The 27,305-nt window shown below is 39.2% G+C and overlaps 3 protein-coding genes across 12 annotated transcripts in view; all 3 read left to right on the forward strand.

The window, feature by feature from the left end:
- The first annotated feature begins 4,459 nt into the window (after positions 1 to 4,459).
- LOC130136714 (uncharacterized) lies at positions 4,460 to 7,005 on the forward strand. Its single transcript, XM_056306850.1, has one exon. It carries the CDS (start codon positions 4,549 to 4,551, stop codon positions 6,679 to 6,681), a length of 2,133 nt encoding a protein of 710 aa, XP_056162825.1. The 5' UTR covers positions 4,460 to 4,548; the 3' UTR covers positions 6,682 to 7,005.
- A 5,250-nt stretch (positions 7,006 to 12,255) lies between these two features.
- Positions 12,256 to 20,199, forward strand: LOC130136715 (peroxisomal (S)-2-hydroxyacid oxidase GLO4-like). Of its 6 annotated transcripts, none has more exons than XM_056306867.1 (13): positions 12,256 to 12,406; positions 13,174 to 13,321; positions 13,438 to 13,562; positions 13,646 to 13,692; positions 13,764 to 13,841; positions 13,938 to 14,062; positions 14,216 to 14,273; positions 14,933 to 14,995; positions 15,272 to 15,341; positions 16,551 to 16,651; positions 16,886 to 16,990; positions 17,217 to 17,435; positions 19,838 to 20,199. In XM_056306867.1, exons 2-12 carry the CDS (start codon positions 13,179 to 13,181, stop codon positions 17,394 to 17,396), a joined length of 1,095 nt encoding a protein of 364 aa, XP_056162842.1. In that variant the 5' UTR covers positions 12,256 to 12,406; positions 13,174 to 13,178; the 3' UTR covers positions 17,397 to 17,435; positions 19,838 to 20,199. The 6 variants fall into 6 exon arrangements, with proteins under 6 accessions (XP_056162842.1, XP_056162841.1, XP_056162846.1 ...); XM_056306868.1 differs by lacking the exon at positions 19,838 to 20,199 and adding an exon at positions 12,921 to 12,974 and having other exon boundaries at positions 12,285 to 12,406; positions 17,217 to 17,717; XM_056306866.1 differs by lacking the exon at positions 19,838 to 20,199 and having other exon boundaries at positions 17,217 to 17,717.
- A 1,902-nt stretch (positions 20,200 to 22,101) lies between these two features.
- LOC115669122 (peroxisomal (S)-2-hydroxyacid oxidase GLO4-like) overlaps positions 22,102 to 27,305 on the forward strand; it is a 57,034-nt gene continuing 51,830 nt past the window's right edge. The window contains exons 1-12 of one of the 5 annotated variants that reach the window (XM_056306855.1): positions 22,102 to 22,234; positions 22,836 to 22,983; positions 23,072 to 23,196; positions 23,280 to 23,326; positions 23,399 to 23,476; positions 23,573 to 23,697; positions 23,830 to 23,887; positions 24,567 to 24,629; positions 24,907 to 24,976; positions 26,201 to 26,301; positions 26,534 to 26,638; positions 26,868 to 26,976. In XM_056306855.1, coding sequence (XP_056162830.1) covers positions 22,841 to 22,983; positions 23,072 to 23,196; positions 23,280 to 23,326; positions 23,399 to 23,476; positions 23,573 to 23,697; positions 23,830 to 23,887; positions 24,567 to 24,629; positions 24,907 to 24,976; positions 26,201 to 26,301; positions 26,534 to 26,638; positions 26,868 to 26,976 — 1,024 coding nt within the window. In that variant the 5' untranslated portion in view covers positions 22,102 to 22,234; positions 22,836 to 22,840. Of the gene's footprint in view, positions 22,299 to 22,328; positions 22,540 to 22,835; positions 22,984 to 23,071; positions 23,197 to 23,279; positions 23,327 to 23,398; positions 23,477 to 23,572; positions 23,698 to 23,829; positions 23,888 to 24,566; positions 24,630 to 24,906; positions 24,977 to 26,200; positions 26,302 to 26,533; positions 26,639 to 26,867; positions 27,183 to 27,305 lie in introns of those variants that run through there. The other 4 variants (XM_056306854.1, XM_056306851.1, XM_056306852.1 and 1 more) reach the window with 4 other exon arrangements.

Below are 27,305 nucleotides of genomic sequence, written 5' to 3' on the forward strand. Positions count from 1 at the left end.
GAACATGGGCTAGGTTGAGCCATTATTACATATGTGAGCCAATTTAGTTGTTGATCCAAGCTTTTAGAAAGGACTTAATGGCATCATTATGCCTTCTTTTGGTGATATTGTCTAACAAAATTAAATTCCAAAAACGTGCGAAGAATGTTATGATTTATGATTCTTGTTTCTTCGGGGACTGGACTAATGGTTTGACTAGCAACTAGACTTGTCAAATGGACGGATCGAGTCAGGTTTGGATCATGTCGAGAATGGTCCGACTCAAATAAACTTATTTTTATGTAATGCAAATCTAGTTATCCATACACGATGAGACCCAAACCCAACCCATACCTTACCCGACTTGTATTCGCAACATACTTTCATAATTAACTCAATTTAGGAAAACTCATATATAAACTAAGATAAAAGTGCGGAGCGAGTGAGCGCGAAAAAACTCATACTTTCATAATTAATTTTTATTCATACGTCAAAAATTACCAACTATTTTAACAATCTATCAACATTTATTTTTATGGCTTACCAACACTGTGGAAATTTAAATTATCAATCTTAATTTGACTGATATACCAATATTTGTCAAGATAACAACATATTTTAATCATTTGGTAACATTTTGTCTTGGTTTTGAATAGTATCAACACTCCTTAAACTATTTTAATAACGTACCAATATTTATTTTTATGACTTGCCAACACTTTTTGAAGTTATGAACTTTTATTGAAATTACCAATTTTAATTTGAGTGATATACCGACATTCGTCACATTGAGATATCAGCTAATTTTAGTATCTTGCTTGATTAAAAAATGTACCAAGAATTCTTTATACTTTCAAGATTACTAACTATTTAACGAGTTACCAACATTTATTCTTGTATGTCAATTCGAATGCCCTTGAAGTAACTGATCAATCATACCAACCTTCATCATATTAAAATAAAGGTTAATACGACGACAAACCCAAACTGGTACACCTATGACAATTTTAGCCCAAACTAATTTTTTGACCACCAAAAATTCAAAAATGATACGCCTATGACATATTTACCCGAAATTTATTTCCGTTAAATTTTACCGTCAAATTGCTTTGTTAAATGACACATGACAGTTAACTAATATACAAGTTTTATGTTTTACCCTCTGTTTGTCATGGGTGTACCAGTTTGCGATTTTTTGTGGTATTAATCCAATTTAAAGAAAATTAACAGATAGTAAATTTATCATAAATGTATTAGTTTGGGGTTTTTAGTAGTCAAAGTATTAGTTTTGGGTAAATTTGTCACAGATGTACTAGTTTAGTATTTTTGGTGGTCAAAAAATTAGTTTGGGGTAAAATTGTCATTTAAAGTGTCTGGGTTCGTGGTTTTCGCGCATGGCAAGGAGTGTGGCCGGTACTCAGCCATCCCTAGACGATGTTCATGGTTGGCGGGCAAAGAGCTCCTCTATAGAGAGTTATGATCAAAACTATTTACTTACTAATGTTGAATCTTGGGAGCACATCATGGTGGGAATCAACAAATGAGACAACTTTCAGGTTCCCTTCTATAGGTGGGAAAGGAAACATGAAAATGGACCGCTCTTGAGAATGCGACTGTACCAATGCATAGCATTGATCCGGCATCTCCCGGTACCTTAACCAAATCACCTGCTTGCACTAGAAAAAAGACAAAAAGGGCAAGAAGAAGAAGAATGTGGTTCTCTTCCCATGAAAGTCGTGGTCCAAATCAATTGTCAGAGACATGGTCCAAGCCCAGTAAAGAAAAGCATATTTCAAAGATTCTGATCGTTAACGTCGGTCCATTCCAATCCCTGAGACTAAGGCATCATTATTTCAATTAAAATAATGAAGATTTAGAACAATTTACTTAGAAAAATATATATGTTTTAAAATTATTTGCAAACATATCTTTAATTCTGAAGTACTTTCATCGTTTATTCTTCTTTACCTTTTTTTATAATTTCTTGTGACTTTGGTCTTTTCTCTTTAATTGTACTTTAATTACTGTCCTTCATGTTTCCAGACCTTTACTTTTGGTGCTGTCCAGTGACATAATGTCACACGTTTCTCGGATGCCTTGCGCAAACTTGTCATCATTGTTAGCTTACCCGACCTAAAATTGAAAGGAACCTGATTAAGAAAAGATAGAAAAGTCTGTGTCGCAAACGCACCGTGATACCTCATCATCAGTAAATCAGCTAGTATTACGAGAAGTTATTACGTGAATAGTTGATGTACACCTATACCATATGAGCCATAACAAAAATTATTCACAATCTAAACTTGCTATTTGAAGTAAAAAAAATTTGGGTTAATATCACGAAAAATTTAAAACTGGTACACATGTAACAATTTTACTCCAAACTAATTTTTTGATCACTAAAAATTTCAAACTAGTACACCTGTGATAAATTTACCTCAAACTAATTTTTTGACCACCAAAAACTTCAAACCGGTACACTTGTGATAAATTTACCCTCCGTTAATTTCTGTCAATTTTTATTATTAAATTTGCTGAAGTGTATGACACACGGTAATGTGGTATGGTGACGTGAATCCACAAGGTAAATACCACGAAAACACAAAATTTGTCAGCTAAAGTAGGGTAAATTTGTCACAGAATTACCAGTTTGGGATTTTTGGTGGTCAAAAAGTTAGTTTGTGGTAAATTTGTCACAGGTGTATCAGTTTAGAGTTTTTCATTGTCAAAAAATTAATTTTGGATAAAATTATTACAGATGTACCAGTTTAAAATTTTTCCTGATCAAAAAATTAATTTAAAATAAATTTATTACAAATATATTAATTTAAAATTTTTTATGATATTAACTCTAAATATTTTAACTTCATGATTTTCATGTCATTATCAATCATTCAAAGTGACAAGACTAGAATTGATCGATGGACAGGCCGGTCAAAATCTCCTAGTCCCTTTGCCAAATCACCTGTTTGCTCTGGAAATAAGCAAAAAGGAAACAAAAAATGTGATCCTCTTCCCATGAAAGTCAAGGTCCAGATCAATTGTCATATCACCAGTCTAATCCAATTCCCGAAACTAGGATCAACGCTATTTCAACTTAAATAACGAAGATTTAGAAAAATTTACATAGAAAAATATACTTATAAAATAATGTGATAAGTTCCTAAGGAGTGATTGAATATCCCTCATTTATTGAAATGCCAATTTCATTTTTTTTATAAATTATTTGTAAACATTTCTTTAATCTGAAGTACTTTCATTTGTTTTTGTTCTTTATCTTTCTTTTTTTTTTTTTCGTTCTTGTGACTTTAGTCTTTTCTCTTTAACCGTGCTGCAACATTTGTCCTTCGTGTTCCAGACTTTACTTTTGGCTCTGTCTAGTTCCATAATTCTAGATGTTTCTCGGATACCTTGCACAAATCTGTCATTGTTGTTAATTTACCCAACCTAAAACTAAAAGAAACGTTGCGAAAAAAAATATAGAAAAATTTGTGTCATGAAGCCGCCGACATAACTCATTGCAAGTCAATCATCAATAAATTGGCTAATATTATAAGAAGTCATATAGATAGTATATGTAGACTAATACCATAATAACCACCGAATGTGTGGATCTCATTGTGAGGCCTACAAGATCAATGGCTATAATAGTATTGATCTATATAGCGTGGGTATGTGTAATATAATTTGAATGATTTGGCACAACAAAGGTTATTCACAATCTAGCCTTGCTATTTTAATAAATATTTTGACTTCACGGTTTTCATAACATTATAGACAGATCAACAGGAGGTCGGTTCATTGGGCCCACTTTGCTCCGTTCGGGTCAAGGGGCAAAATAGACAAATCTAGGAAAGCAATTCTCTTCTTAGGCCTGGCACACTCACCTCGACCTGCCTAATACAACTTATTTTGTATAGAAATTCAAATAGTTTTGAGCAGGTAACATGTTTTGGATCCTCTTTTATATAAGAAGTGATTCTTCTTGGTGAATTACATCCAAGATGCGACTTACATTATGTAGCATTCAAGAGGAGCTTTGGGCTGTGACAATCAGTTGTGCAGTGTGCTCATAAATTACATTCCAAGTATTTGAAGTCATGAAAATATTTTATTAAGATTTTGTGTAATTGCTCTGCAAGATTGAGATATTGTTTCGTAATAAATTGTCAGAAAAGACATCGTGTGAGTAATTGGGTATAATTAGGGATAAGAAATACTTAGAATGCTTAAGTGACTCGAGTGTAATTGTAATACCTATTGTATTGCTTGATTTATAATAGAATAATGTACTGCTCACCGATTGAACCATATATGTTTTGTTCCATTTATTTATTGTTTTTCGCAATACTTTTGATCTAGATCAAGAAGCACTGGAATGCCACTTACGAGAAAACTCCTCATTTCCAATTTACAAGGAATTCGGCTTCAATATGACGTGTTCAGGCCTATTTCCTTTTAAAAGTCCCGCTAGGTGAACTAACTCACGATGATCATTTCCTACTAACTTCCAAATTCTTATCACCAACCCATCCCTCTCTTTCTCAGAGAAACATAAAACCAATCATAATGGAGGTGCTTCGCGCGGAATTCTGGAGGAAAATTTGGAACTCGTGGGAGCTGAGAGCCATGGTGGTGTTCACACTAGCGGTCCAAATCGTACTCGTTTTCTTCGGCCAAAAGAGGAAGTCCAGCTACAATCTCAAGCTCAGGATCGCCGTCTGGTCTGCGTACCTGACTGCGGACTCCGTGGCCACCGTCGCCCTCGGAGTCCTCTCCAGCAAGCTTGGAGACGTGAACGAGAGAAATGGCGGTCGCCTCGGTTACAACGACAAGTTGCTCGCGTTCTGGTCCCCACTGCTTCTGATTCTCTTGGGTGGCCCTGACACAATCACTTCCTATTCTCTGGAGGACAATGCACTCTGGCTCAGGCACTGCCTTGGCCTAGCGGTTCAAACGTCAGCCACAACATATATCATCTTCATGGCCTGGACAAGCTCTTATCTCTCCTACCTCTCATCGGTAATGGCATTGGTTGGACTCGTCAAGTACGGGGAGAGAGTGTGCGCTCTTTGGATGGCGAGCAACGACATGCTCAAGCAGTCGATGCTGGCCCCACCTGATCCGAGCCCGAATTACCCCCGCTTCATGGAGGAGTACACTTTGAAGCAGGCCGAGGGGTATTACGTTGTGGCTGACGAGGTGATAGAGGTCCAAGTGCCGGAAGGTATTCATAGTAATGGTGATGATCTGGCGGATGATTCTGAGGTCATTGTGAAATCCTATGACCTGCTTCAGATGTTCAAGTGCCTCTTTGTTGAGTTGATACTCAGCCATGATGAGAGGAATACTAGCAAGTTCATATTCAAGGCGATCGATCCTGTGAAAGCTTTTAGGATCGTTGAGATCGAGCTCGGGTTCATCTACGATTTGCTCCACACGAAGGCAATGGTGCTTTACACCAAGTGGGGAATCCGACTCCGCTTGTTCACTTTCTCGTCCACCCTGTTGGTGCTGGTGCTCTTCTCTTGGGCCAAGAAGTTGCACCTGTCGAGGGTCGATCTTTACATCACTTACTTGTTGCTGGCCGTCATTGTTTTCTTGGAGACCTATTCGATTTTGATGCTGGTTTCCTCAGATTGGAGCAACATTTGGTTGCGCAAGCACAACAAGAGCCGTGCCTTGAGACGTGCCGTGAACTTCGTAAGATTGCCTAGACAACCTAGGTGGTCGCATTCAATTGCCCAATTCAGCTTGCTCAGCTTTTGCACTAAGGAGAGGCCCTTGGTTTGCCACAATGTGGTTGAGTTCTTGAAGATCAATGAGAAGCTAGAGAAGTATCACTACACCCTCCATGAAGATGTGTCCGACGAGATTAGAAATTGGATCTTCAAACATGTCAAGGACGAATTTCTTGACGTGGAGGAGCGCCACGCGCCGGTTCCCATAGATATTCACGAATCTCTTGCTAAGCTACTCAAGGATTATCTCCTCGATCAAGTCACGTGGAGCACCAAAGGAGAACTAGACCAGATTGTCCTAAATTGGCACATCGCCACCGAACTATCGTACTACTCGGATCTATCGTACTACTCGGATCGAGAGAAAGGGTGGAACGAATCCAAACTCCCTCATTTTCGGACGAGCTTCCTTCTGTCCAGGTACATGTTTTATCTTCTGGTCATGTACCCTTCTATGCTACCTAGTGGAATCGGAGAAATAAGGCTCCGTGACACTTTCGCCGAGGCCTTCAACTTCTTCAAGGATCACCGAATACCCAATTCCGGATCTAATCAACAGCCCTATCGGTGGATGAAAAATTTAATGAATGATAGAGGGAATAGAAATGAAAATAACCCGCATCTTCAGCGAGCTACCAAAATGCTGCTAGAGGTGAGCACTGAGGTTCCACCAAGTAAAGTGAAGGGCGGAAAGAGCAAGTCGGTGTTGTTCGATGGATGCATGATCGTGGCGGCGATCAGAGATAGAGAAACAAGCATAAAGTGGGAAACGATCGGGGAGTTCTGGGTGAAGATATTGATGTACGCCGCGAGCCAATGTAGAGGGGATCGTCATGCTGGGCAGCTCAGGCGAGGGGGAGAGCTTCTAACCCATGTTTGGCTGATGATGGCTCATTTTGGCCTAACTGATCATTTCAAGATGACGCAAGGCCAGGCCATTGCTAAGCTCATATTGAGATAAGCCTTCGTCCGAGTTATGACAAATACTTATTCGGGTTTGGTCCATCTCGATCGTCATTGAACAAAGCCTTGCAGAAAAAAAAAACAACAAAGTTATATCTTTACTTCGTACACTTTTATCACATAAAGGTGAGGTGATCGGTCTATGTTACATGGTATTTAGTGGTTGATGCGAGCCAATTCAGTTACTGATCTAAGTTTTTAGAAGGTATTAAATATATGTCTTGCGTTTGAGCCTGTAAAGGAAATTTTTCTAATTTCAGTATGTTTCCTTTTTTGAGTAGTTTGGATCTAATTCCAGTCTCTATGAAAGCAGTGCGTCTTCTTTTTGAAGAGCATCGAAGAAGCAACTTCTTCATACGTTACATTCTAAAGCAATATGAGAGTATTGAAGCTAATTAAATCTTGTGATAAGATTGTTTAATTCATTTGTGAGATTGAAAGATTGTTTCGTAAGAAATTGTAAAGTTAAATATTATGTGAGTTATTGAGAGTAATTAGGAGTCAAAAAATACTGAGAGTATTTGAGTGACTCGAATGTGGTTATAATCTCCATTGTATCGCTTGACTTATGGGAAAAGTGTTGAAAAAGTCCTAAACCTTTTTCATTGATGCTAATTTAGTTTTAAACCTTTTTTTTTGTGCCAATTGAGTCCTAAACCTTTTGTTTTTGTGCAATTTCAATCCTTCCGGCTAATTTTGGTCGGATTTTGCTGACGTGGACGTCGCCGGCCGATCACCGTTGCCAATGTAGATAAATTTTAATATTTTTTGAATTTTTATTTATTTTTTCTTTTTTCTTTTTATTTCTTCTTCCTTTTCCTCCAGCCAGTCACCGGACCAGCAATCGGCCAGAGGCTAGAGGCCGGCGAGGTCGACCTCGCCGGTCTCTGGCGAGCCTTGCCATGGCTGGGTGAGGCTGGACCTCGCCAGATCCAGCGAGGTCGAACCTCACCCGGCCCTCGCCAGAGGCCGCGAGGTCGCAAGGGCCCTCACAGCCTCTGGCAAGGGCTGGGCGAGCCTCGCCATCGGCTAGGCAAGGCCTAACCATGTCGGCCAAGGCAAGCCTCCTCATGGCAGGGCGAGGCTCGACCTCACTAGATCCGGCAAGGCCGAATTTCACCGGGCCATGGTGAGGCTCGCCTGGCCATCTCCAGAGGCTGCAAGATCGCAGGGGCCCTCGCGACCTCTAGTGAGGGCCGGGCGAGCCTTGCCAGCCTAGCGCAAGGTTGCCTTTGTAGCCATCCGGCGAGGGGCCGCGAGGGCGAGCCTCACCAGTGGCTGACGTGGCTTGCCATAGGCCGACGAGGTCGCCAATCTGGCCTCTAGTCGGTCGCTGGTCTGGCGACTGGCTAGAGGAAGAGAGAGGAGGAAAAAAAAAGAAAAGAAATAAAGAAATAAAAATTCAAAAAAATATTAAAATATTATTAAAAGTTGTCACGTCGTAGGCAGAACCGGCCTGGCTAACCTAGTTGCCACGTCCACATCAGCAAAATTCAGCCAAAATTGAATGGGAAGGATTGAATTAGACTCAAGACAAAAGGTTTATGATTCAATTGGCACTAAAAATAGGTTTATGACTCAATTAGCATTAATGTAAAAGGTTTAGGACTTTCTTGACACTTTTCCCCTTGATCTATAGTAGAATTTTATGTTGGTCTCCCAGTGAACAGAGGCCATACTGACCAAACCACGTAATATAGTGTTTGATTTTATTTACTTGTTCTGTTTATATTATTATTCAATCGTTTGTTTTCTGCAATAATTGGTATCAGAGTTGAACTCAGTTGACTCGAAGCGACTTGACGGCAATAGATGAAGGCAAAGTGAAAATCGATTGATTTGATGAGAAGGAATTTGATTTCTAAAAAATGCAGATTGTGGATTATCTTAAACAAAGGAATATGCTGTGGCGCTCCAGAATGTCAAGTGCAATAATTGTCGTTTACTATATTTGTTTATTTATTTATATCCTATACTATTCTTATCATTATTTTTAAACATGCAAAAACATAGTAAAATATCTACACTTCATCCCAAGAAATCAAACTAGTTCAGTTAATATACACATGCATCTTTCGTTAATATCAGTCATTCCTATATTGACACAAACATCCAAAAGGAAAATACAATACATAACTAAGTCCTGAGAATGGGTCGGGGTTACCTAGCACCACTATAAACATACTAGTCAAAAGCTTGCGTGTAGATCACTCAAACCCCCACCCGACTTAAGGGTTCATGACTTCGGGCATCATTACATCACCTCCGTCGTCATGACTAGGTGGACCATCATATCATCTCAATGGTCCAACCACCTCGCCATTAACGTTGGCATACCATGTGACAAAACGATGAGGGATCAACTTTGGTAGCCCTACATCGACCTAAACACTGGAACTACATTTATTATGCACTATTTGAAAACTCGATACACGTATGTTCGAATAGTCACAATCAAAATAAGCAAGCACTCCAAAACGTAAATGCTGGTGGAGGATCCATTCTACATATTTGTAAAATAAAGGAGCCAAAACCTAGTAAATGAAATCTCTAAGTTTAAAGTAAGAGATCATCTTACCACTTGGCCCAATATCAAATACAATAGTGTGAATTTAAAATATTTGCATGTACAAAATGAAGGTGGGTAAATGCATTAATTTTCTATCATGATATGCAATGAAAGTGACAAGACAATGTGGCATAAAAATCATTTACTTAAATGCAAGAAAACAACATATTATTTCATGATGTGCAAATAGTAGCTCGCCGATATACACAAGAAAGTATCTAGCCCTACTTGTCTCTTGGCAACACTTAATTTGACTAAGGAGACATCATCACCATCAACTCGTGGGGGACGAAATCATAAACTCATCTAGCCATGCCACTTAGCACATCCGTGATGGTGTCCTCTAGATCATAAAAGATAAATACACCATTGGGTTGGGGCTAATGAAGCAACCTATATGGGGTGAATAGGTTGTTTTGACATTTTTGAAGATTATGCAGAAATCAACCGCTAATTATCGGGAATCGGGAGAAGGAGATGATATTAAGATCAAGTGGAGCTAATGTGCAGCAGAATTGTTGACACCTGATTTTTAGCAGTCGAGTAGGTCGCAACTTCCTTATGGATATACAAAAGGTGTAGAATAGCAAAAAACATTAAAAAAAAAAAAAAGGAACTGGTTCGACCCGATCCGCTCCGGGCCAGTTCGATCCCACTCGTCGAGGTCGGGCTCCAGCCCTCTCCCTGACCCATTTCTTTTACCTTTTCTCGGCCCGGTCCTCGCCTGCCTTCCTCTTTTTTCCTCTCTCTCTCTTTTGCACGTGCTGGGAGAAGAAAGAGCTATACCAGGCGTCTAGCTGCAATTTCTGAGGGAGTGGCAGAGAGAGCACACGCAGAAAGTCAGGGAGGGAGACTGAGCTAAACAGGGAGACTGAGAAGAAAAAGAAACGGGGAAGAGCGGCTAGTTGGGGAAAGGGGGAAAAGAGAGAGAGGGACCGAGAGTGACAGAGGGAGAGAAAAAGGGGAGAGGGAACCGAGAGAACAGGAAGGAGAGGGAGAGAAAGCGAGACAGAGAGACCGGGTGAGAGAGTTGAGAGGTCGAGAGCAGAGAGTGAGGCCAAGAACGAGTGGGTACCCTCCGGTAGCGGCCGCACCTAAGCCTTGGCCGACGATCCCCGCCGACATTCCCCTTTTCCCCGCGTCAAGTACACGGTAAGGCCTGGATATTTTTCTTTCGATTTTCCCGATTTGGGTCGCTTTCCCGAGGATTCCGGCTCGGGGACATGCGAGGCGACCGTACTGAATCCGAAATATCTCCAGTTCGCCATCTATTCATCGTCGCCGTCGCCGAGCCAGGTAGGGCCATCTCCGGCGACAAAGTCCCCGGTTTCTTGTGCTCTGTTTTTCTTGTGCCGTTCTCCGTTTTATGCTCATGTTTAGTGCGAAGGAATCGTCTCTGAGTCGACGTTGAGCATTGCTTGTTTGCTGTATGATAATTTTGGCTTGAGTTCATGCCTCGGATGCCTCCGGACGCCCCTCTCAGTCGGTGCCTACTAGATGTTCGACCTAATGCCTGAGTCGGATCTATGGATGTTTTCGCCGAGTTGGTTCGGTGCTCGATTTTTATTGGGTTTGTGCATATCCTGCTTGAGCATTTTTAAAAAATTTATGACACTAAATTGATCAATTAAAAGTTTCGGCAGTCAAGTGGCGACTTTTGTGGCATGAACTACTTCAGGGCCTTCCCACCCATTTTTTACACAATAATTTTACCTTATGTTTTACCTGAAGTCACCACGGATAAGTCACCACGAATATCACTATCGATCACTAGTAGAAAAATTTCGGCAAATGCTTAATAGTGTTCTTTCCTAAGTTGTGAAAACGGAAAAGGAACAATTGTTATCGTGGACACAAAATCTTTCATAACATTAAAATCTCAACAAATCTGAGGGTCCAATTCAGTAACAGTTAACGTAATAATAACAGCAATTCACAACCTCACAAAGAGGTGTAACAATTCAGTTGCTCATCATAGCAATTCCACGTCGCCTCTCATAACTAACTCGGCTTGCCTTCTCATCCGCGCCACCAAGTACAGGCGAGACCATGATACACCTCACAACACTAAAAATCACAGCATCCGTCAAACCTAACACGAGACACACTTCATCCAATCCTCGGAAGAGTTCACCCTTCCAAAATCAAAGTAACGGAAAAGGCACCACAATACCAGGACAAACTGGGAGACTCAACAACACTGCAAGCTTGGTTTATGCATAAATGGAACAATAAAAAATGGGAACCAAAGTAAATCAGGAACACCGCGCAGCTAACTAGTCAACTCTGTTGTTTGTGTGAATTAACCAAATTTGAGAACATGGGCAAGCATAAAAATCGTGACTTGATTGATACTGAATGAAAAAGACGAACTTGAACTGCGACGAGAGACAATACCTCGGATGGGTTTTCTTCAAGCTCGAAATATGTGAAGAAATTCGTAGACTTTCGAGCTCCAACGCCGAAAAAGAACGAGGGATTGAATGCGAAACCGGCTCAATCGCAAACGAAGATGCGGTATGTAAGAACGGACTGTATTGAAAAGGGGTGTTCCTGCGTGAGACGAAGAAAGAGAGAGAGATGCGCGCGCTAGGAATGTAACTTTGTCCGAGGCCCTGCCTCTGATAGAGGGAGGAACTGGTTTTCTGGTTTCGCTCGATTCTTTCACATGTGCAGGCTGCGGATGCCTGCGTACTTGTAATAAATTCCTCCTTAATTTTTTTTTACTCAACACGAAATTATATAGGTTTACACTATAATTTTAAAAGGATATCCTAAGGGCACCACATTTTAATCTACGGATGCCGAAAATGCGATACCCACAAAGGATAAAATAGCTAAAATATTATAAAAGAAGTGTATTATTAAAAGAGGAAGTGGGAAAAGGCGCGATAAAAAAAATATTAGAAAAAAGACAACGATAATGGGCAGCTCTTCTTTAATTGGACGAGGTCACTAGTAATCACTAATTGGTGGTACTCCTCGACAGTGACCCAGGCATACGAGTCATCGTCTTTCGTAGCATTCGTTATCATTCTTTGTAGAGAGTCCCAGTCTGAGTCTACTACCTCGCATCGCTCAACTCGTCACTGTCCCACATCGAGTTTCGTCCTTCAACCTGAGATTTTGCTCCGATCGTGTGAAAATACCCGAGGTTCGTTCTTGCTTCTCCTGCGAAACGTCGTGCCATTTTGATCGTCTCTCTCCTTTGATTCGAGTGCGCAGAGTAACTCCTCTGCTCTGCCACTTTTTTGAGCATCCGTAGCGTCAGCGATGCAGAAAGATTTGTTTTTTTTTTGTGCGCATGCAGTCATGACTGGCGAAAATTCATTGACCCGTCGTCATGTAGTTGTTTGTGGTAAAGGTTTATGTGGGTGGTTGGGCTAGCGCAGGATACTGAAATGGTTGGGCTGACTCGTTCTCGAGATCGTCGTAGCGTGCTGATAGGTTCAGGTTCAGCTATGTGTGACTTTACGAGTCACCCGAGCTTCAGAGGAACGGCAAGCATGTTGATGAAGTATGGTGCCATGTGCGAAATGACTTGGGTTGATTACTGGCAGAATATGACAAGGACTTGATTCTGTTCTAAATTTACGATCGCCATTCCATACCTTTCGTTCTTCTGTTTATATTTAGTATGAATTCGTGTGGCCACCGTTAAGTTGCAGATATGCCGTTAGTTCACAGTAAGGGTATGCAATGGACTAGCGACATGCTTTGAAGTAAGATGATATGATTTTGCTACTTATGTCGGTGTTTGTTAATGAGTCGCATCTTGATTCCAGGACCATATATGAAGGAAAGAGTATTTGTAGGGCTATGGTTGTGGTCACCTTGTTGTCGACAATCAAAATTCGTGTAGTCACATGTAGGAGAAATTGTTAAGCTGTTGAGTTAATAACACTTAATATTTTCACTCAGGAAACATGGCCGAGGATCCTGTCAACGTGAATGAGTATCAAGAATTGGCTAGGCAAGCCCTTCCAAAAATGTACTATGATTTTTATGCGGGGGGAGCGGAAGACCAGTATACACTTAAAGAGAATGTGGAAGCATTTCGCAGAATAACGTAATGCCTAATGAATGCTGGTCAGATTAAAATCTGCAGCAGCCATATTTTGTTGTGTGTTAATTCTCAACACTGAATGTTTTGGTAGAAGATATAATTTCTTGTATTTCTGGCAGGTTTAGGCCGAGAATCCTCATTGATGTGAGCAAAATTAGTTTGTCGACTACTATATTGGGCTATCACGTTTCTGCCCCCATTATGATTGCTCCAACTTCTATGCATAAGTTAGCACATCCTGAAGGTGTGAAACCTGAATTTTCTTGGAGGAGCTCTTTCACACGTTTCCTTGTTTTGATTTTAATGATGCAATTTTTCATCTTTTAGGAGAGGTTGCTACCGCAAGAGCAGCTGCTGCATCTAATGTCATCATGGTAATAGATTACCAAATATTTTTTATCTTAAATTTGCTGCTATAACATACTCAATTCACCTTTTACTCTAGATTCTTTCATATTCGTCTATGTGCACTGTGGAAGAGGTTGCGTCCAGCTGTGATGCCATTCGATTCTTTCAATTATATGTAAGCATCCACTTCATTAAGAATCTCCAGTTTTCTTGGCTTTGTACATTCTCCATTAAGATTTCATCTCATTAATCAATGCATCTCCTTATGTAGGTATTCAAGAGACGGGATATTACGGCTCAGCTAGTACAAAGAGCTGAAAGAAGTGGATACAAAGCTCTTGTTCTTACTGTCGATGTTCCCAGACTTGGCAGAAGGGAGGCAGACATAAAGAACAAGTAAAATGCTTTCCTCTCCCTCTCTTGCTCCCCCACCCCTCTTGGGGCATGGATATCATGGTCTTAAAACAAAGTTCGGGTATAGTTAAACTCTCTCTCTCTCTCTCTCTCTCTCTCTCTCTCTCTCTCTCTCTCTCTCTCTCTCTATGACAGAATGATAGCGCCTCAGTTGAAGAATTTTGAAGGTCTATTCTCAACTCAAGTTGTCTCTGTGAGTGAATGATTTCTTTTCTATTTGAGGATCTGACAATAGCAATATATTTTTACCTATTCAATGGAGATGCATGCATGAGGAGATATCTATGTTCCTAATATCTCATCGACCAATCTCCTTTGATGGCATGGAGGCTGTTTTCGTCATTATCTTTGTACCCTGCTATATGCTGCTCTATTTTTTTGGAGTCTGTAACCCTCTTTGACATTAGCAAGGTAGCAAAACAGAAAGAAATGCTCACTATGGCATTGATCTTTGGGGATATCATGGTATTAGGCTCAGCCCAGTGGAGATTTATTCCATGAGCTCTGTCCTTCTCTCATGTAGAGCTGCCCTTGGGGCAAAGAGTATTGTATTCGTTGGCGCTCTTTTCTCTATAACTGTTCCGTTTGATTATATCTGTATCTGGAGTAGTTTTTTTATAGTTCATTTGCTTAGAGAACACAATTTTTTACCGTTGTATCTTGGGGTGAAGAAACAAAGGGTTCGGATAACATCAGGCCAAAGAAAATGTTGACCAATGAAGATGTTTACGCTGCCTAAATAACCTCTAGAGAGATATGTCAAATTTTTATAGTTTGTTAAATGCAGAAATTGGGCATAACATCTCCCTCACTCATTCTTCCCTTTTCCTTTGCCTCCACTGCAATTTGCAGGATGAGGGTTCAGACTTCAAAGCTTATGCTGATTCAACTTTGGATGCTTCTTTGAGTTGGAAGGTGAACCTTCATACCATCATAAACTACTTTGTAATTAATCCTTGAAATTTTTTCTGGGTAATGTTTCAACAAAAGAATTGCGTTTCTGAATGAATGAGACGTGTGAGGTCGTGTCATCCAGTGTAGAAATAGTTTTGATAGCCATCTTACGATGACTTTTTTCATTCAATTTTTGCTTGTCGTCATGACCTACGAATGATAACTGGATCTTTATAATGTCTCTATTTGCTTTATTTGGTATCTTGGTTGTCACATAACTAAATTACATTTCTGCAGGACATTGGATGGTTGAGATCAATTACAAAATTGCCGATTCTGATCAAGGGAGTTCTTACACACGAAGATGGTAAGATCTAGGATTGTATTCTAAAAGAAAAGCAGTTGAGGATTCCTCTGAAGACCTCTTTGTGCATTAATTTGAACCATTGCTTACTTAGCATATTCATTGCTTTGACCAGTGTTCCAGAACTGGATCAGAGATTGAGCCGAATTGCTGTCCCATAACAGGTTGAACTAATCAAAAACGGCAAAAAAATGTGGCTAAAACCTTCTGGTTTGGTTTTAAAAAGGCTAGCTTAAACGAGAAGTTTTATTTTAAGATGGCTTATGACCTGGAAAAATCTGTACTTTGAGGATCCTTATTATTTTATCCCAGAGTTGAGAAGATATTACCTTGAACTTCATTATCTGCTTCAAATCAATCTGTCAACCAATTTTCAGGTAGCGTGGCCATAAGTAGCAACTGACAAGGCCATCTGTCTTTGAGCTAATTTGGCATCGATTCTTTTAATAAATAAAAATTTTAACCACATTTGCATACATGACCAAAAGGATCATTGTATTTAAAAGGAAAGTCAAGAATGACGGCTTGAGAACTTGTCAACTGTGCCATAATCTATTTTTGCATTCTCATTTGTGCTAGATTTGATGGAATTGGTTAGGGTTTTTTATTAGCATAGAATCGTGTGTGTGCTGTTGTTTTATTTTATATGAGGTCTATAGTGAGCACCACGTCATTGCCAGTTCATCACCGTATAAACAGTTCCATCGGTATTATACAATACATTGACACTATAGCGAACAGTTAGGTACGATTTAATTGACATTGAAGGTCAGGATAGTGTGAAAACCAGTTTGAGGCTTAATGTAGAACTGAAAAAAATCTGTCAAGCGCAGGAGAATTTTGTGATAACTTAGGGTTTGATTGTATATCTAGTTTGTTGAGTGTGAACCTCTAGCATTAAACTTTGAAGATTCTTCAGTTCATCTTGAAAGGAAACAACATGATGCCTCAATTGGTTTGGTAGTTCAAAGACCATAGTTATTCTGTTGGGGAAGTTGTATGAGTAAGGAATTTTGATGGTAATGGGATATTTTGTCTTCATTTTGTCATCGCTGCTATCAAGACCTTGTGTTCTCTGATATTGGATTGAAGCATCTTATTCATCTATTGACATTTCATATTGCTTCTCGATTATCCGTATCTGTTGTTACTACTATTGGTTGTTGCGTACTCGACAACCTGATCAACAAGCTTGTATGTCCTCATTGGCAGCAATTATGGCAGTGGAAGCAGGTGCAGCAGGGATAATTGTCTCCAATCATGGAGCTCGACAGCTAGATTATAGTCCAGCCACGATATCAGTTCTGGAAGAGGTACGTATTTTTACTAACTTCTTTGTCCGGCAGGTTTAATAATAGATTCTAGAATTTGGAGCATTTGTAAACACAGGATAAGAATAAATGTACCCGGTTTTGATCCCTGAAAATAAAGCACAGTGCAATTCTGTTTCCCTCTATTTTTACAAATGCATGATAGCTTGTGCTGCAGCAAGTCATCTATATCAAACAGCATTTTGGTCATGACTGTTTTTAAACCTTCGTTTGTAGATTGTTCATGCAGTCAAAGGGAAAGTCCCTGTTTTTGTTGATGGAGGAGTGCGGCGAGGATCAGATGTTTTCAAGGCATTGGCCCTCGGGGCACAAGCAGTTCTGGTACAATCTTTTAATTAGTTTGGCACATTCCTGATATTTCCCGATGTGGACTATCTGCTATATTAGTAAGGGGTATCGTAACAAACCCTTGAGGCATTTGGGTAATAATATCATGCCAAGTTAGTAGAAACTATCTTTTCACATTACCAAAACACCTGAATCACAAATGAACAAGTACCCTAGGACAAATGTTGACGTTCTCCTAATAGCAGTCTTCTTACTACAGATAGGAAGGCCTGTAGTATATGGGTTGGCAGCAAAAGGGGAAAGTGGAGTTAGAAGGGTCACTGAGATGCTGAAGGATGAGCTCGAGCTTACGATGGCACTATCTGGATGTCCCACCATAAAGGATATCACCAGGGGCCATGTCATAACAGATTGCGAGAGACTTCATTCCTCTCTCTAAATTCGCGCTGCAGCATCCATGAAGATAAGATTCACATAGGTAAATAAACGATGCCCTTGTTGTATTATCGCTTTTAGTTTGCGATGTTATGTGACTAGTTGTCATGTTTCATGATCAAAAATAAAATTGGAGTCAGAGTCAGAGCATCAGTATAGATTTGTGATGGTCAAAGCTGGTTTTTTCTTGGTTCATCAGTAGATGTTAATGTCAAATAGTACTTTTGAGCATCAAATTTGAAGCATAAAATCCTTGTAAGACATGTAATTGATCCGTCTCTTTTGACTCTACTACCTTCCAATCAACTTTGCCAAGTCAGTATCATCACGAATGTCCTCTAAATGATGCGAAAGAACAGTGCTTCCCACCAGCAGAAGGCTGGGTAAAATTAATTACAGACATGAGTGCTTTTCGGAAGTGAATAATGGATTGGATGCTCCTGTGTTTGTGCAAGTCCTGAGAGTACATTTTTGCCCCTAGTCATCCTCTACTATCCTCCTGCAGCCTTGGGGACTCTCTGTTATTAGCTGCTACTTCTACCCTCGTAGCCCAAACCAGCAGGTAATAGCGATTATTCCTGCATGTACTCCAATGAAATTTAATTTTAGCCTTTTATTCCAACACAAGGTTCAAGAACATTGACAAACCAGATTAAACATTGTCCCGCGGAATCTGGTAAGAGGTTCCAAGTCATATACATTTCCCCAGAGCCAAAATTGGAACCCAGATGAAGAAAATGAAACGAGTGAAGTTCACCTCCCTCTAATCACTTGGCCAATGGTTGTGCATGAGTCTACTTCTGCTCTTGTTTGCGGAATGGATCCTACGGATGCAGAAAGATACAGTATAGCGCAGACCGTAAAGAATCCACACAGACGTGGTGATGTTACGTTACTGCATGTCAAGTAAGAAAGAAATTTTTATCAAAGACAATATCTTTAAGTGGAGACAAAATGCAAAGCGTGCAATATCATTTCACAAGCTCAGACTAGTCTAGCTTTAAACAAACAGGATAGCACATGCATGGTTTCAGTTTTCACGATTAAATAGACTTACTACCTCTGGGCAGTTAGATGAACCTTAATCAGATATGTGGCTCAGGCATTACCGATTTACAACATGTCAACTTTTCATTGTCCAGTTTCTGTATGTTGTACAATAGATGCTGTGGTTAGAAAGTTTCGTTAGAACATCCCTCATGACTCAGGAGAAAACCCTGTTCCTAGCTCTAAAACCATGGCCTTGTTTGCTACGTAAACTCAGTTTGAGGATGATGGTTGATGCAAACAAAGTCCGGGGTTAAGTTTTAAACATCCCAGGCCATTGGCCACAGAGATCTATTTTGTACAGCCCAGAATCTCTCACAAACGGACGATCCCACCAACAGATACTTGCTCGGAGAAAGATTCTAGATGATAGAAGCATCTGGGTTCCGTATGTTCTAGTGGATTCATCTTATGCAAGGCTAAAGATTCGAAAAGTTGGTTATCTGACTCGACCTCATATTTATTATACCATTGGTGATGGAAAATTTACTTGACTACGGCATAATGAGCAGGATTATTTCAGTGCTCTAGCTTGTACAAGGTAGCGCGACATCTTATTCCGGGTTTGCAGTGGCGAGCCGATTAGCCGATCCAACAAGAGGGATACATTGTTATTGCCTGCAGCTATAAGTGAGGAAATCGGTGAAGATTCAGACCAAACAACAGCTGATGACGGACCAGTTGCAGCATTGATGCTCCTAATTGGCCCGCAGCTAAACCAATCCCTAATGCAATCGAGCTGCATGTCACTGTCCACGAATTACTACATTCAACACATTAAACCCCGAGTAACACCGGACGCCCCTCTCGAGGAAAAGAGGTCATTGGCTCGAGTGTTAACCACTCCTGTGTGTGTTTCCATTATTGATGATAAATTCAAAAGTTAACACACCAAAATGGAAAGGCCTTGAGAATAACTGCCAAGACTAGACGGACCGAAAAGACCTTTTGGACTTCTTGATAATTGTCACACCGCGATTACCTCACATAAAGCCAATGACTTGTCAAATGAACAGTCGGGTCGGATCGGATCGGATCGAAAATGGTCCAACTTAAATAGATCTATTTAATCCGTTTTGACCAATTCAAATCTAATGATCCATACTCGACCCAACTTATATTACTAAAAATTTTCATATTTAATTCAATTTAGGAAGATTCACACCTAAACTGAGATGAGAGTACAGAGTGAGAGAACACGAGATTAAGCGAGGGCAAGAAAGATGAGTCGACTTTTAAATAAGTTGTAAACTCATTTACGATCCATTTAACACCCATATTATATTTACACCAATTTACGACTCATTGATTGTTATATTGTTTAAGAAATGAGTTTATGATCCATTTTGATAGTTTTACGCCACACCAACCGCAAATGGTAATAGACTTATGATGCAGGTTCATATTCTTACAATGTCGTGACTCCTGAGTTCGAACTTGTTTGTGATGGTGGTCCAAGTACTTTTCACTCCGATGGGTGAGATTTTAGATCTTCAGCACCTCGGGTGGGATTATAGTGATGGAGCTTCTCCACGATGGAGCTAGTAAGCAGTCTTTGACGGCTCTAGCTACGTAAACAGATCATATTTGGTGTAGAGTTAAAGACCTCTCTGCAATCTTAAATTCGCAAAATTCCATAACAGCAGACGGGTATGAATTACGTTGGCCAAAAAACTGAATGTCATGGATCGATACGTCAAGTTGGCGAAGAGAATTTGAACAACGCGAATAATGCATTATTTCACTTTCTTTTGCTTCAAGTTCGAATACCCGATTCACAGTAAATAGTATCGTACAAATTCGATTATGGAAGGTCTACATGAAACCTACTATCAATAATATCGTGTAAGATTGCGATCGATGCACTCCATGATGAATCGCGTCTATAATAGATTGAGTCATAAATTTGATAGAGAAATATAGTTTAACTTGTTTAACTGATTCACAACATATTGTATATCCATAATTGTATATTGATACAAATTAATATAGGTTTTCCGTATGACTATTTGCACCTCTTATCAGCTTCTCACATCCACTTTTACAATGATTCGACTACATTATTTCTCACGGGTCTCACTCTTGATTAAAAATTATTTCGTACTTTTTCTTTCTTCGTTTTCTTCTATTTCAATTTTACTGAAACGAAAATATTCGTACTCCTCTCAGACAACATTTATTAAATTAAATAAGGGGCCCAATTTTTTTTATTTAAGATTATTGCTTGCCTTCTTTTATTTTTTTTAATTTTTGGTTTTTTCCTTTTCTTTCTCCATTTATAACAAAATTGGTGTACCTCTTTTCCCAAAAATAGTTTACCTGGTAGATAGCTAACTAATATTGTGTTTCCAACAAAAAAAAAACTAAGTTAATGAGTTGTCTATTTCTTTTTTTTTTTGTACTGAGAAACTATTACTCAAAAAACAACTTAAGCATAAGTAAGAGTTAAAAAAATCATTTACAATTATAATTTTAATATGATTCATTACGTTGTAGTTCATGTATTTTAACCGCTCAACTTTCATTTTATTCGGTGAATGTAATAATCTAATTTTTAATTATTTATCATGTGATGCATTCAATATTTTGAGTGGTCATGATCCGTTCTTCTTTTTATAGCAAAACACTCTAAAAGGCCAATCAATCAAAGGAGGCCCGGTCTTTCTTCTGACTTGCAATAGGAATACTATGTCGATCACGATAATTACCTTTCATATCACAACTAAGAAGAATATATTTGTCTCTGTTTGACCTTTTTATAGAAACAAAATAACCCTAAGCAAGAAGATACGTCCGCACACTTCTTGAAAGATCCTCTCGTGTTAGAAAATTACCCGGTAAAGTTTCAAATGAACTTGTTGAGATGATTGATTGCTATTTTCGCCATTCGTAGTTTGATCATCAATAGATACATTTAAGCAGAAAACAATAGTGTCTTTCCATAGTGACTGTACAACAAAAAAAAAAAACAATCAAAGATGAATAAATTGTGGATAATGCAAACATCAACCAAAATATTCAGTCTTTAAGTAAATTCTCGTAAATTTGTACAAAAAATGGAAGTCGAAAAATTCACAACCATGAAAATAATCTAGGGAAGTAAAGTATACAATTTGCAGATAAAACTAATCTTTCTTTATTCTAATACATGATTAGTGCTTGCTCAGATTGTAATGTTGGAAATAAGTTCAGAAGAGGATAAATTACCAAGGGAATGTAACGGGTGCGGAAGAACTGGCTTCCATGAAAAAACATGTTATTTGGAAGGGACGTTTTCGTCTTTTAATAAAATTGAAAAAAAGAAGGAAGAATAAACATAAGAAATGATTTTAAATATGGAATGGGACGTGCATGAATTATCCTCATCCATAGCTTCATTATAATATATACTGAAGAGAGTCAACTTCCTCGTATCGCTCAACTCCTCACTGTCCTAAATCGAGTTTCGTCCTTGAACCAGAGATTTTGCGCCGATCGTGTGAAAAAACCCAAGGTTCGATCTTGCTTATCCTGCGAAACATCGTGCCATTTCGATCGTCTGTCTCCTTTGATTCGAGTGCGCAGGGTAACTCGTCTGCTCTGCACTTTCTTGAGCATCCGTAGCGTCTGCGATGCGGAAAGATCGCATTTTTTTTTTGGTGCGCATGCGGTCATGACTGGCGAAAAATTCATAGACCCGTCGTCATGTGGGAGTTTGTGATAAAGGTTCATGTGGGTGGTTGGGCTAGCGCAAGATCCTGAAATGGTTGTGCCGACTCGTTCTCGAGATCGTCGTAGCGTGCTGATAGGTTCAAGGTTCGGCTATGTGTGACTTCATGAGTCACCCGAGCTTCAGAGGAACGGCGAGCATGTTGATGAAGTATGGTGCCATGTGCGAAATGACTATGACAAGGACTTGATTCTGTTCTAAATTTATGAGCCGCGTGTGGCTTTGATGTTGATTGCGTTTTGATATGTTTGCGTGCTGTACTTTTGGCTGTAGATACGGCGAGGGATGTGGGTGCATTACGATCGCCATTCCATACTTTTCGCTCTTCTGTCTAGATTTAGTGTGAATTCGTACAGGCACATTCAAGTTGCAGATATGCTGTTAGTTTATGGTAAATTGTTTTAGATCTTTTGTAGGTTCATTTGCTTGATGTTTTATTTTGCGTGCTCTTAGTAAGGGTATGCAATGGACTAGTGACATACTTTGAAGTGAGATGATATGATTTTGCTAGTTACGTCGGTATTTGTTTATAAGTTGCATCTTGATTCTAAGACCATATATGAAGGGAAGAGTATTTGTAGGGCTATTGTTGTGGTCACCTTTTTGTTGACAATCAAAATTCGCGGAGTCACATGTAGGAGAAATTGTTAAGCTGTTGAGTTAATAACACTTTATATTTTCATTCAGGAAACATGGCCGGGGATCCTGTCAACGTGAATGAGTATCAAGAATTGGCTAGGCAAGCCCTTCCGAAAATGTACTATGATTTTTTTGCAGGTGGAGCGGAAGACCAGTATACACTTAAAGAAAATGTGGAAGCATTTCGCAGAATAACGTAATGCCTAATGAATGCTGGTCAGATTAAAATCTGCACCAACCGTATTATGTTGTTTGTTAATTCTCAACACATGTATTTCTGGCAGGTTTAGGCCGAGAATCCTCATTGATGTGAGCAAAATTTGTTTGTCGACTACCATATTGGGCTATCACGTTTCTGCCCCCATTATGATTGCTCCAACTGCTTTGCATAAGTTAGCACATCCTGAAGGTGTGAAACCTGAATTTTCTTGGAGGAGCTCTTTCACACATTTGCTTGTTTTGATTTTAGTGATGCAATTTTTCATCTTCCAGGAGAGGTTGCTACCGCAAGAGCAGCTGCTGAATGCAATGTCATCATGGTAATATATTACCAAATATTTTTTATCTTAATTTTGCTGCTATAACATACTCAATTCAACTTTTTACTCTAGATTCTTTCATATATGTCTATGTGCACTGTGGAAGAGGTCGCGTCCAGCTGTGATGCCATTCGATTCTTTCAAATATATGTAAGCATCTATGTGATTAAGAATCTCCAGTTTTCTTGGCTTTGTACATTCTCCATTAAGATTTCATCTCAATAATTAACGCATCTCCTTGAGCAGGTATACAAGAGACGGGATATTACAACTCAGCTTGTACAAAGAGCTGAAAGAAGTGGATACAAAGCAATTGTTCTTACTGTTGATGTTCCCAGACTTGGCAGAAGGGAGGCAGACATAAAGAACAAGTAAAATGCTTTCCTCTCCCTCTCTTGCTCCCCCACCCCCATTGGGGCATGGATATCATGGTCATAAAACAAAGTCTGGGTACAGTTAACTCTCTCTCTCTCTCTCTCTCTCTCTCTCTCTCTCTATGACAGAATGGTAGCACCTCAGTTGAAGAATTTTGAAGGTCTACTCTCAACTCAAGTTGTCTCTGTGAGTGAATGATTTCTTTTCTATTTGAGGATCTGTCGATAGCAATATAATTTTACCTATTCAATGGAGATTCATGCATGGGGATATATCTATGTTACTAATATCTCATTGACCAATCTCCTTTGATGGGCATGGAGGCTGTTTTCGTCATTATCTGTGTACCCTGTTATATGCTGCTCTATTTTTTCAGAGTTTGTAACTCTCTTTGACATTAGCAAGGTAGCAAAACAAAAAGAAATGTTCACTGTGGCATTGATGTTTGTGGATATCATGGTATTAGGCTCAGCCTAGTGGAGATTTATTTAATGAACTCTGTGCTTCTCTTGTGCAAAGCTTGCCCTTGGGGCAAAGAGTATTGTATTCATTGGCTCTCTTTTCTCTATAACTGTTCTGTTTGATTATATCTGTGTCTGGAGGAGTTTTTTTTATAGTTCATTTGCTTAGAGAACATAATTTTTACCGTTGTATCTTGAGGTGAAGAAACAAGAAACAAAGGGTTTGGATAACGCGAGGCAACAGAAAATGTATGGTCAATACTTGACCATTGAAAACATTTTCGCTGCCTAAATAACCTTATAGAGATGACTCAAATTTTTATAGTTTGTTAATTGCAGAAATTTGGCATAACATCTCTCTCACTCTCGCTCCCCTTTTCCTTTGCCTCCGCTGCAATTTGCAGGATGAGGGTTCAAACGTACAAGCTTTTGCTGATTCAACTTTGGATGCTTCTTTGACTTGGAAGGTGAACCTCCATACTATCTTAAATTACTTTGTAATTAATCCTTGAAATTTTTTCTGGGTGATGTTTCATCAAAAGAATTGTGTTTTCTGAATGAATGAGATGTGTGAGGTAGTGTCATCCAGTGTGGAAATAGTTTTGATAGCTATCTTACGGTGACTTTTTTCATTCAATTTTCGTTTGTCGTCATGATCTACGAATGATAACTGGATCTTTATAATGTCTCTGTTTGCTTTATTTGGTATCTTGGTTGTCACGTAACTAAATTACAATGCTGCAGGACATTGGATGGTTGAGATCAATTACAAAATTGCCGATTCTGATCAAGGGAGTTCTTACACACGAAGATGGTAAGATCTAGGATTGTATTCTAATAGAAAAGCAGTTGACGATTCGTCTGAAGACTGTTTTGTGTCTTAATTTGAAATATAGCTTACTTAGCATATTCATTGCTAAAACCAGTGTTCCAAAACCAGATTAGAGATTGAGCCGAATTGCTGTCCCATACCAGGTTGAACTGATTGATATCGGCTAAAATCTGTGGCTAAAAAACCTTTTGGTTTGGTTTTAAAAACACTAGCTTAAGCGAGAAGTCTTATTTTAAGATGGCTTAAGACCTGGAAAAATTTGCACTTTAAGGATCCTTTTAATTTTATCCCAGAGTTTAGTAGATATTACCTTGAACTTCATTAATTGCTTTAAATCAATCTGTCAACCAATTTTCAGGTAGCGTGGCCATAAGTAGCAACTGACAAGACCGTCTGTTTTGATCTAATTTGGCACTGATTCTTTTAATAGATAAAAATTTTAACCACATATGCATACATGAGCAAAGGGATCATTGCATTTACAAGGAAAATAAAATGAAAGTCAAGAATGACGGCTTGAGAACTTGTCACCTGTGCCAAAATCTATTTTTGCATTCTGATTTGTGCTAGATTTGATGGAATTCATTAGGTTTTTTCAATAGAGCAGATTCGTGTGCGTGCTGTTGTTTTATTTTAGATAAGGTCTATAGTGAGCACCACGTCATTGCCAGTTCATCACCGTATAAACAGTTCCATCAGTAATATACAATACATCGACACCATAGCGAACGGTTGGGTACACGATTAAATTGACATTGAAGGTCAGGATAGTGTGAAAACCAGTTTGAGGCTCAATGTAGAACTGAAAAAAATCCGTTCAGCAAAGGAGAATTTTGTGATAACTCGGGGTTTGATTGTATATCTAGTTTGTAGAGTGTGACCTCTAGCATTAAACTTTGAAGATTCTTCAGTTCATCTTGAAAGGAAACAACATTATGCCTCAATTAGTTTGGTAGTTCAAACACCATAGTCATTCTGTTGGGGAAGTCGTATGAGTTAGGAATTTTAATGGTAATGGGATATTGTCTGTCTTCATTTTGTCATTGCTGCTATTAGGACCTTGTGTTCTCTGATATTGGATTGAAGCATCTTATTCATCTATTGGAATTTCATATTGCTTCTCAGTATACTGTATCTGTTGTTACTACTATTGGTTGTTGCATACTCGACAACCTTATTGACAAGCTTGTATGCCCTCATTGGCAGCGATTAAGGCAGTGGAAGCAGGTGCTGCTGGGATAATTGTCTCAAATCATGGAGCTCGACAGCTAGATTATAGTCCAGCCACGATATCAGTTCTGGAAGAGGTGCCTACTTTTACTAACTCCTTTGTCCGGCAGGTTTAATAATAGATTCTAGAATTTTGGAGCATTTGTAAACACTGGATAAGAGTAAATGCACCCGGTTTTGCCTCCTGAAAATAATGCACAAGGCATTCTGTTTCCCTCTATTTTTACAAATGCATGAAAGCTTGTGCTGCAGCAAGTCATCTATATCAAACAGCATTTTGGTCATGACTTTTTAAACCTTCGTTTGTAGGTTGTTCATGCAGTCAAAGGGAAAGTCCCTGTTTTTGTTGATGGAGGAGTGCGGCGAGGAACGGATGTTTTCAAGGCATTGGCCCTTGGGGCACAAGCAGTATTGGTACAATCTTTTATAATTAGTTTGGCACATTCCTGATATTTCCCAATGTGGACTATGTGTTATATTAGTAAGGGGTATCGTAACAAACCCTTGAGGTATTTACGTGATAATATTGTGCCAAGTTAGTAGAAACTATCTTTTCACATTACCAAAACACCTGAATCACAAATGAACAAGTGCCCTAAGACAAATGTTGACATTCTCTTAAAGAGTGGTCTTCTTACTACAGATAGGAAGGCCTGTAGTATATGGGTTGGCGGCAAAAGGGGAAACTGGAGTTAGAAGCGTCACTGAGATGCTGAAGGATGAGCTCGAGCTTACAATGGCACTATCTGGATGTCCCACCATAAAGGATATCACCAGGGGCCATGTGATAACAGACCGCGAGAGACTTTATTCCTCTCTCTGAATTCACGCTGCAGCATCCATGAAAATGAGATTCACATAGTCAAATGGACGATACCATTGTTGTTTTATCACTTGTAGTTTGCCGTGTTATGTAATTAGTTGTCATGTTTCATTATCAAAAATAAAATTGGAGTCAGAGTAAGAGCATCAGTATAGATTTTTAATTGTCAAAGCTGGTTTTTTCATGGTTCTTTAGTAGATGTTAATGTTCAATAGTACTTTTGTGCATTAAATTTGAAGCATAAAATCCTTGTAAGAC

The sequence above is a fragment of the Syzygium oleosum genome, unplaced genomic scaffold (genome assembly GCF_021117445.2).
Source record: "Syzygium oleosum isolate NSW1041296 unplaced genomic scaffold, Sole_v2.1 Sole_v2.48, whole genome shotgun sequence".
Classification (NCBI taxonomy): Eukaryota; Viridiplantae; Streptophyta; class Magnoliopsida; order Myrtales; family Myrtaceae; genus Syzygium; species Syzygium oleosum.